Raw genomic sequence first — 9,958 nt, forward strand, 5'->3', positions numbered from 1 at the left:
TTTTAGTTAATAATCTTTTAATAGTTACATAATCTCTGTACATTTACAAACTTTAAATTACACAAAGCAGCTTGTTTACCAAACTAAAACCACTGATGAATGTTTCAGTGCTTCTGCTCACTAAATGGCACCAAAAAGAAGGTGAGTTTCTCTCCGTGAAGCCGGTGGAATCCCTGGGACAAATACTGCTGCCGTGGAATGATACTGTGCTGTTCTCTGTCAGGAATTAGTCTGGACCGCTCAGACATTTACGTCGTCTGCCTCAGCAGTTGGTTCCCAGGCCGGTCCAGTGGTCTGGGACCATCAGGAAGTATTTGTCCATGGCCTCGCAGAAACGAGCTCTGTACAGCTCGGGAGAAACCACCGTGGGCATCTTCCCTGCAGAGGAAACAACGATAAGTCCGTAAAACCGTCACACAGCTGATGTTTTAAGGTTGGAAACTGAACAACGTTACAAAATTCTTCTCATTATTCAAACAAAATAGGATCTGCCTCCCCAACCTACGAAGGAAACCAGCAGTTTCAGCTCGTCCTGAAACTACGGTTACATTTACCTTGACCTCCTAGGATTCCAGTGGATTTGACGACCATTTCCAGTTTCTTGTCCCACGTAAACGTCCTGATGTAATCTGTAGAAAACAGCAGAAGAACAATCTAAACAAACCCAATGTGAAGCGGATTTATTCTGGTTGGACTTCGATGTGACTCAGAATATTAGTTCACATTAACAGGCTGAAGCTGCTCTGATGGGCACATTAAGGACGATATGATGGTGTGCTTGTGCTAGCGGGTAGTTCTGGTGACATTTTGACATTAGCTACTATTTGTCCAACACGATAAACACAAGTTGCCTCAGCTTCCCTCTGTTCTCTGCTAGCTTCCCTCTGTTCTCTGCTGGCTTCCCTCTGTTCTCTGCTGGCTTCCCTCTGGTCTCTGCTAGCGTCCTTCTGGTATCTGCTAGCTTCCTTCTGGTCTCTGCTAGCTTCCTTCTGGTCTCTGCTAGCTTCCTTCTGGTCTCTGCTAGCTTCCCTGTGTTCTCCGCTAGCTTCCTTTTATTCTTCCCTAGCGTCCTTCTGTTCTCAGCTAGCTTCCTTTTACTCTGCGCTAGCTTCCTTTTGTTCTCCGCTAGCTTCCCTCTGTTCTCTGCTAGTTTCCCTCTGTTCTCTGCTAGCTTCCCTGTGTTATCTGCTAGCATCCTTCTGTTCTCAGCTAGCTTCCTTTTACTCTGCGCTAGCTTTCTTCTCAGCTAACAAGCCGACTGATTTCCATTAAAATGCTAACGTGAAATGTTCCCTTGTGTTTGTTCCGCTCAGTGGACTTCATATGTGAACTGGCTGCTTTCTGCTGAGATGCTGTAGCATTGACGTTGTGCTATCATGCTAAGCTAACTGGCTTTTACAATGGACACACTGTACAGTATTTTCTCTTTTCTTTTAAATGCTCCCAAACTTTAGACATTTTCCCTTTTTCTCTGATTTTTCTCCTCGTTGTTTCCTCCATCAAATGAAGCTGCTGCAAACGCAGCACGTGCACATGTTGTGCGACAGTAATAACTGTCCGTGTGAAACAAGGCGACGACGGGGCAGAACATGTTGGTGGGAGTTAAACGAAGCAAATAACTGAAATCGAGGAGTTTTTTGAGTTACTCGAGGAATGGTGTCGGCCCTGCTGCCACCCGCCCTCCTCACCTATGATCCCGACCACCAGCTGGTCGGTGGTGTCGTCCCGCCCCACGAGCAGCGAGTAGTCGATGATGAGGTGGCTGGACAGGAAGTAGGAGTCGCTGTGAATGGCGGCACGCAGGATAGCTTTACAGTGGGAGCGGATGTAGAGCGGGTTGTCGTGGATGAGCTTGAGCAGGTTCTCGTCCAGCAGAACCACCTCGCAGCTCTCCTTCCCTGAATCCGTCTTCACGTTACGGTTCCTCAGAGAACCTTTCAGGTCGAACACCTGCAGGAGGAGGACGTTCAGTCGAGTCATTTCAAACGGGAATGTAAGAATGAATGAAACCACAGCTCTGTGGAACCGACCTGGGCCATCTTGCGTCCGTAGAACAGGTTTTCCATGACGAGCAGGTCCAGCTTCTTCTCCGTGTTGTTCTGGGAGTTCTTGTATCCGATCCTGTAGACTCCCAGGATCTTCGCCAGTGCAGTCGGCCGCTGTGGAGAAAACACGGGAGGTTATTCACCGGACGTCTGACGCTGACTCAGCAGCCTTCTGGTGATGATGCGTACTTTCTGCTGCACGGCTCCGGTGATGTAGGTGAAGTAGTGCGGCGCAAAGTCGAGGAAGGACTGGACCTCCAGCCGAGGCATCTGCTTCAGGATGAACCGGTCGTCTAAACGGAGAAAGAGCGGGAGGTTTTAGGGAAGCACCGAGTCTTCATGGCCTCACCATGACGGAGAATCGGTTCCGACCTTCTGTGGCGTAGAACACGGCTCCCGACTTTCCTCCTCGCGCCTGCCAGTTGACGCAGTGCGACAGCGAGCGGACGAAGTCGTCCTCGCTGCTCTCCATGATCTCCTCGCGCATCTTGTGGAACTCCTCGGCGTAGTAGATCCGGCAGTAGAACTTGGCGTTGGCGTCTGAGAACTCTGCGTGTTGGACAGAGAAGAGAAGAGAAGCTTCAGCGTCTTCTTCACCAAACTCAAGTTATTTCACGGCAGAAACATCATTCTGAGTTTCAACGAGACGCAGGAAGTTGGACTTTTGCACGGTTCTAGTTTCAGTTTGAGTATTTTTTGTGCTTTTATGCATCCAAACAGATATTTTTGTTGTTTTCCCCCCAAATGTTCAGTTACACTCTCACATTCACTCCCATTAAAGTAAATCTGCAGGTGATGGCTCCCTTTAAATAAACGCTCCCCCATAAAAAGCTCATCAGTCCATCGTAACCTTTGGTTTTCACACAGCGGGTGTTAGCTTTTGCCGGTTGTTAGGACCCCGTTACCATGGCAGCAGCTGCTCCCATCAGTTTATTTTGATTTTAAATGTTTTATGAGAAGAATTTAAGATGAATTCAACTCTTTCTTCAGCCATATTTGCCTTTTTGTAAAATTCTACTGAAAATCTTATTTAAACTCGTCTTCTTGCTCTTCATCTTTGACTTCTTCGTTGGTTTTTTGTCCTCTTTTCACATCTTTCATGGCTTCTGCTACACTGTATTCTCTCTACTCCTCTTTGTTTCCCTCTTCCTCACTTCACTGCTTGTTAACCGATCAGATTAATTGATACTTTCACTGCTCCGGTCCACTCGGGGTCGTTTTTCTCTTTTTTTCAGACATGAACTGAAGCTCATGATTGAACCTTTTTAAGCAGTTTTTTTTCTTCAGAGGCTGAGAAATAAAAGGATTTCTGTTCCGATTGTATATTTAACAACAAGTTATTCACTGTTGGAAAGCTAAAGTTCTTCAGATTCGAATCATTTACAACATTTCAGGAAACAATCAGAGCTGTAGACACAGTAAACGGATGCAACTCCAATAAAATGGTCCAGTTTTAGGTGAAAACTGCAGGGATTTTAAGGGTTTGAAGGCTTTTCCAACGATCTATGAGACCTAAATGTGGGCAGAAACAAAGACTCACGCAGCTCGATGTGTGGATTCAGCGTCTGTTTCTTCTGCTTATCGGCCGAGTCGCCGTCCTCTGGAAAAGAAACACAAAGCGTGAACATTTGTGCGCCGCCATGTGAGCAGAGAAGTCGCGTTCGACCACGTACTGAGAGGGTCGGCGTCGGTGCTGCTGCGGCTCTGCTGCGACGACGATGACGAGGACTCGCTGGGCCTCGCCGGGCTGCTCCTCACCCGACTCTCTGCGCCGCTGAACACACAACAGACGGATAAGAGCTTCCTGTCACCGACACTCAGCAGGACCAACTACACCACAACACGGGTGAAAAGTACCTGGCAGTGGGCGGAGCCTCGTCCCCTCCGGAGTTCGACGCCTTGGAAATGTCATCCAGCGCCGTTTTGTACTCTTTACAGCTGCAGCAGGTTGAAGCAAACAGAACGTGATTAATGGCGACGTCTCACACACACAGACGCAGTGAAGGCGGCGGCGGTCACCTGAGGGCGAAGGCGATGATGGAGCTCGGCTCCCTCTCGCACACCGCGATGGGCACCCGCTCGTGTTCGTACATCAGGTAGTGCTTGTCTGGGTCGCTGTGGACACAGATGGTCGAAAGCATCAGAATCATCGTTAAATTTCAGAATAAAAGCATTTTTTTAAAAGCGTTGCCCTGAAACCGTTTGAAAGGTTTTGGGTTTCCTTCCACAAGCTTCTCTCTGCACGGTATCTCTTTAATTTATCTAAACTGTTGCTTGTTTTTAATCATTTTATCTTCTTTTATGTATTTTTAATGCTTCTTCTTCCGCTCCCTGCTGCAAAGCTTTTATTTTATGTAAAGCACTTTGAATTGTTTGAAATGAAATGACTTGACTTCTCTCGACAGTTTGCTGGATTTTGGGCCCGTTATTCTGGGCAGAACCGGTGGAACTGGCTCAGGTTTGTGGGCCTTTGTGATGGACCCTCCAATACTCGGACTTTGCTGTCCTGAAGCCACTTTGGAACTCATCTGGAGGCTTGTTTGGGCTCATCGTCCATCAGTATATCCGCATCATTTCCTTTACCCATGATGCATCTGTGCTGTGAAGCGCTGCAGCAGAGCAGCCCCACAGCATGATGCTGCCACCCCCATACCTCACAGTTGGGATGTTCTGAGGCTGATCTTTGTCCCATGTCTGGTTTTTTTATGGCAGCATCTTCACCATCGTCTTTTGCTGTTGTCCAGGGGTGGATTTGTACGTTTTGCTCCCATCCGTCTCCTTCCTGAGCGATATGATGGCTGGACACTCCCGTGGTGCTGATACGTGCGTTTTATTGTTTGAACTGATGAAAGCGGGACCTTCAGATGTCTGGAACCGGACTTCTGGGAGTTTTTTTCTTCTTCTCTTATCTAGTTTTGCTCTTATCTGACTGTTTTTGTGTTAAAATGAGTGATTCCGTGTCCTCCACAGCGCCCTCTCCTGCCGCAGGCTTCATCGGTTCTTCTTGCTTCACTTCACCTGCTTCCTTTGGGCTCTGCTCAGGGGAATCATGGCGTCCGCCGGACCTCGACTGTCCCGATAACGAGGCTGAAGCTCAGAGACCTGGTTCTGGTTTAATCTGGTTTAAAAACACCTGATTTCACTGGCCTTTTCTACTTTAAGAGTAATATTCTATGTACTGCTGTTTTAAATGTGCTTCATCGATAAAATCTGATCGATTATCCTCCCATGATGTCACTCTGTGTGCCGTCAATTAACTCAAATGCTGTAAATGAACCAATCAGAGGCTTCTAAAGCTCAGCCGCTGTTTGACGACAGGATGAAGTTAGCGTCTGTGAGTAAACTTCAAAGTTCGGCACGTACAACGGGACGGGGATGGGGTTGTAGCTGTTGCCGGGCAGGAAGTTGGCGAGGATGGCCTTCATGGTGGATTTCTCCTTCACCTGGCTGTCGGTGGAGCCCAGCAGGTGTCCGTCGAACACGTCTGAAAGCGAGCAAACGCAGAGCGTGAGCAGCAGAGGCAGCGCTACGACCGGCGTGTGTCTGGGCGTGTGCTTGTACCTTCTGGGATGCTGACGGAGTCCTGCTCGGTGAAGGTGGGTCCCGGTGTGGTCGCCTCGGCTCCCGGGTCTCCCGGCGACGGCAGCAGCAAGGAGGAGGAGCTTGAGGGCAGCGTGCACAGGTGGCGGTCCTCTGTCGGGGGAAAACACGGCGTCACAAACCAAACTGAGACATCACGCACTCGTCTGATGATGGCGGCGGCGTCTTTAAGGAGCCGTTTGTTTAAACTCACCTTTGTCCCCGTTCTGAACCACAGGCGAGGGGTTACGGGGGGAGGAATCCAGGGCGCTCTGCTCAAAGGAAACGGATTCGTTTGTGCATCATATAAACTGCCTCACCAGAAGAAATGCAGAAAATACCATTTAAATAAAACATTTAGGAGCTTCTCATCGGGGAAGAAGTGGATTTAAAGTGTTCCAGCTGAGGTCAAACTGGGTCAAATTCATGACTGAAACCTGGAAATATGGCGGGGAGCCGCCATCTTAACTGACTCCAACAAAGCTCAGCAGCGTTTATCTGACACAGACTTTCATGTTTAAAGTGAAATCAGTACATGAACTCTGATAAATCCTGATGATTCTCAGGGAGTTCTGAGGGTTTTATGGATGTTTATCTGGGGAAACTGGTCCAAAACAGTCACAGTTTAGGCTAAAAATGATGTAAATTGACTCTGATACAACATGATTGTTCTGTTCTGGGTGTAGCACCCACCTTGGTGTCCTCCGTGGCGGTCGGGCGATGCCTGCCCGGACTCGGGGGGACGGAGAGGCGCTTCCTGCCTTTCTCCTGCTGGAACAAGTCCTGAAGTCTGAGGAGGAAACGGGGGGAAGAATGTGAAGAAACGGCATAAAAGCTGAAGCTGAAGAAGACGGTGGTTCTGACCTGCTGTTCCACGACTGCAGCATCTCGCACAGACTCTGTTTCTTCACCACCAGCGACTCCAGAACGGCCTGCAGCTGCTGGGGAGCGTCCAGGCCGCAGGTCTGCAGTCGCACCTGCAGCTTGTCGATCCAGCTGCGAAGCTCCGCCTCCTCCATCTGCACACAAACACACACCGTGAGCCTGACGCAGCACCGCTGCCACGGCGACGGAGGGACAGGCCACACCCACGTCTTTCTGGGCGAACAGGTCCTCCATCTTCTCCTCCCGCGTCTTACTGAAGGTGTCGGTTTTCAGGGAGGTGAGGCGGTCGTCGATGGCCAGGTACACCTGAGCCACCCTGAGGAGGAAGAGGAGGAAGAGGAGGAAGAGGAGGAAGAGGAGGACGCCGTCAGAACTGCTGAGTCAGCTTCAACAACCAAATCCACCTCAAGAAGAAGCGGAAAGTTGGTGCTCAGCAGTCATCTTTTCATGTTTTCAGAGGATTAAAAACATCATCTGGTCTTAAAACAACACGGGTCATGTGACGCGTGTCACAGATGATGTCACAGCGAGATCCGAGGCTGGTTTTAACACACCCGAGGCTGGTTTTAACACACCCGAGGCTGGTTTTAACACACCCGAGGCTGGTTTTAACACACCCGAGGCTGGTTTTATCACACCCGAGGCTGGTTTTATCACACCCGAGGCTGGTTTTATCACACCCGAGGCTGGTTTTAACACACCCGAGGCTGGTTTTAACACACCCGAGGCTGGTTTTAACACGCCCGAGGCTGGTTTTAACACGCCCGAGGCTGGTTTTAACACACCCGAGGCTGGTTTTAACACACCCGAGGCTGGTTTTATCACACCCGAGGCTGGTTTTAACACACCCGAGGCTGGTTTTAACACACCCGAGGCTGGTTTTAACACACCCGAGGCTGGTTTTAACACACCCGAGGCTGGTTTTAACACACCCGAGGCTGGTTTTAACACACCCGAGGCTGGTTTTAACACACCCGAGGCTGGTTTTAACACACCCGAGGCTGGTTTTAACACACCCGAGGCTGGTTTTAACACACCCGAGGCTGGTTTTAACACGCCCGAGGCTGGTTTTAACACGCCCGAGGCTGGTTTTAACACGCCCGAGGCTGGTTTTAACACGCCCGAGGCTGGTTTTATCACGCCCGAGGCTGGTTTTATCACGCCCGAGGCTGGTTTTAACACGCCCGAGGCTGGTTTTAACACGCCCGAGGCTGGTTTTAACACGCCCGAGGCTGGTTTTAACACGCCCGAGGCTGGTTTTAACACGCCCGAGGCTGGTTTTAACACACCCGAGGCTGGTTTTAACACACCCGAGGCTGGTTTTAACACACCTGAGGCTGGTTTTATCACACCTGAGGCTGGTTTTAACACATCTGAGGCTGGTTTTAACACATCTGAGGCTGGTTTTAACACATCCGAGGCTGGTTTTAACACACCCGAGGCTGGTTTTAACACACCCGAGGCTGGTTTTAACACACCCGAGGCTGGTTTTAACACATCCGAGGCTGGTTTTAACACACCCGAGGCTGGTTTTAACACACCCGAGGCTGGTTTTAACACACCCGAGGCTGGTTTTAACACACCCGAGGCTGGTTTTATCACACCTGAGGCTGGTTTTAACACACCTGAGGCTGGTTTTAACACATCTGAGGCTGGTTTTAACACATCCGAGGCTGGTTTTAACACATCCGAGGCTGGTTTTAACACATCCGAGGCTGGTTTTAACACACCAGAGGCTGGTTTTAACACCAGATGATGTTTTATTCCGTCCCGACACACAAAAAGAGGAAGAACATGTGGAACTGGACCCGTCTGCAGGGAGCAGAACTTCCTGTTTCTGCTGCTTTATTTCAGCTCCGTTTTAATCATTCATTTGTTCACACCTCAGGATTGGTCTGATTTGTAGTTAAAAATCACCTCAGACGATAACTTTGATCCTTCAGAAAGAAATTAACAGCAAATATTTCAACTTCTTAAGCTGCAGCCTGACATTAGTTCGCTTCTAATGGGTTTTTATGATCTTTGAACCATAAAACTGGCTTTTTATGATCCAACATTTTGCTTTTAAACACACTTTCTGTCATATTTTCCTGTTTGTGCTGAAAAGTAACTTCCAGGCTCCAGATGAAAACCAGGAGTGTGGCTTCCATTAAACTCTGAGATCCTTCTCTAACGTTTCTTAAAGCATTAAAAGTGATTTACTTCTGGGAGAAGTCCTTCATGTCCTGCTGCAGGGCGGCTTTGGAGGGGCCCAGGCTCCTGATGAAGATCTTCGGACGAGGAAGACAAATCTCCAGCAGCCTCACGGAGGTGTAGCTGAGGAGACAGGAAGTGATGAATCTGCCGTTTGCTTCCAGGTTATTCTCTGTGGCTCAGAGAGTGAGATACCTGAAGGAGGCCACCATCTGGTTGTAGGAGAAGTACTGGTGGTAGTCTTTGTGGATGGAGTGCCCGCAGGGCTCCGCGTTGGCCCGTCTGGTGTACTGATGGCCGTAGAAGCGCAGCTCCAGATATTTGGCAAAGGACATGGACCACGAGTCGTTGGACAGCGGCACCACGGGAGTCACCTGCAGAGGGAAGGTCAAAGTTCAACCTCAGCTGCTGCAGATGTGGAGCTGCAGCAGCTTAACTCCAGCTCTGATGGAGGGATGAATCCTCCCCAGAGCCCGGACCTCAAGCAGCGTGGGATCATCTGACAGAGACCGACAGCTGACCGACTGGATGGTTTTAATGACTGTAAACCAGGGATTTCAGACTCCGGTCCTCGAGGGCCGCTGTCCTGCAGGTTTTAGATGTTTCCCTGCTCCAACACACCTGATTCAGATTAAATTAATCTCTTCAAAAGATTGTTAAGTTCTGCACAAACCAACTGATGAGGCATTGATCTGAATCAGGTGTGTTGGAGCAGGAAACATCTAAAACCTGCAGGACAGCGGCCCTCGAGGGCCGGAGTTTGAGCTCCCTGCTGTAACCTTCACAGCATCACGCTGCAGGTCAGAAACGGCGTCGGGCTGAGCTTTATCGGACATTTCCTCGCCCATTTCCTCGCCCTTTTCCTCGGGGTGTGTGATGCGGCTAACTCCGGCGTACCTGTTTGCAGATGCGGCACCAGGAGTAGTTGAGGATCGTGTGCTGATAACCGGGCACGGGGGAGTCCAGCTCCTTCAGCACGATCTGCACGCAGCCGCTGCCGTGCACGAAGCGGCGGATGTGGTGCACCATGGGCGTCTCACAGAACATGCTGGGGCACTGGTAGGACGGCCTGCAGGGCGCACACACACACGTGAAGCACGCCGACACCGAAAGGCGACGCCGTCAGAATAAACCGGTCTCACCTGAAACAGTAGCGCTCCAGGAACACGCCCAGAGAGAGGTCGTTCTTTCCGTAAAACTCCATGGTGACGATCCTGCCGACAGAATGCACCGTTTCTAATTCAGACTTGATGGAC

At 49.8% G+C, this 9,958-nt stretch overlaps 1 protein-coding gene across 6 annotated transcripts in view; it reads right to left on the reverse strand.

The window, feature by feature from the left end:
• The window catches only part of pikfyve (phosphoinositide kinase, FYVE finger containing), a 36,006-nt gene continuing 26,048 nt past the window's right edge, over nt 1-9,958 (reverse strand). For all 6 annotated transcript variants that reach the window (XM_072397544.1, XM_072397543.1, XM_072397542.1 and 3 more), the window contains 20 exons: nt 9,845-9,916; nt 9,600-9,771; nt 8,898-9,076; nt 8,712-8,825; nt 6,717-6,825; nt 6,489-6,643; nt 6,318-6,414; nt 5,839-5,896; nt 5,607-5,738; nt 5,409-5,529; nt 4,065-4,160; nt 3,903-3,983; nt 3,719-3,819; nt 3,586-3,645; nt 2,418-2,594; nt 2,235-2,338; nt 2,031-2,159; nt 1,689-1,950; nt 555-629; nt 1-378 (listed from right to left, as the gene is read on the reverse strand). In XM_072397544.1, the coding sequence (XP_072253645.1) occupies nt 263-378; nt 555-629; nt 1,689-1,950; nt 2,031-2,159; nt 2,235-2,338; nt 2,418-2,594; nt 3,586-3,645; nt 3,719-3,819; nt 3,903-3,983; nt 4,065-4,160; nt 5,409-5,529; nt 5,607-5,738; nt 5,839-5,896; nt 6,318-6,414; nt 6,489-6,643; nt 6,717-6,825; nt 8,712-8,825; nt 8,898-9,076; nt 9,600-9,771; nt 9,845-9,916 (2,410 nt within the window). In that variant the 3' untranslated portion in view covers nt 1-262. The remainder of the gene's footprint in view (nt 379-554; nt 630-1,688; nt 1,951-2,030; nt 2,160-2,234; nt 2,339-2,417; nt 2,595-3,585; nt 3,646-3,718; nt 3,820-3,902; nt 3,984-4,064; nt 4,161-5,408; nt 5,530-5,606; nt 5,739-5,838; nt 5,897-6,317; nt 6,415-6,488; nt 6,644-6,716; nt 6,826-8,711; nt 8,826-8,897; nt 9,077-9,599; nt 9,772-9,844; nt 9,917-9,958) is intronic.

The sequence above is a fragment of the Leuresthes tenuis genome, unplaced genomic scaffold (genome assembly GCF_036924035.1).
Source record: "Leuresthes tenuis unplaced genomic scaffold, fLeuTen1.0.hap1 SCAF_12, whole genome shotgun sequence".
In the NCBI taxonomy this organism is placed as follows: Eukaryota; Metazoa; Chordata; class Actinopteri; order Atheriniformes; family Atherinopsidae; genus Leuresthes; species Leuresthes tenuis.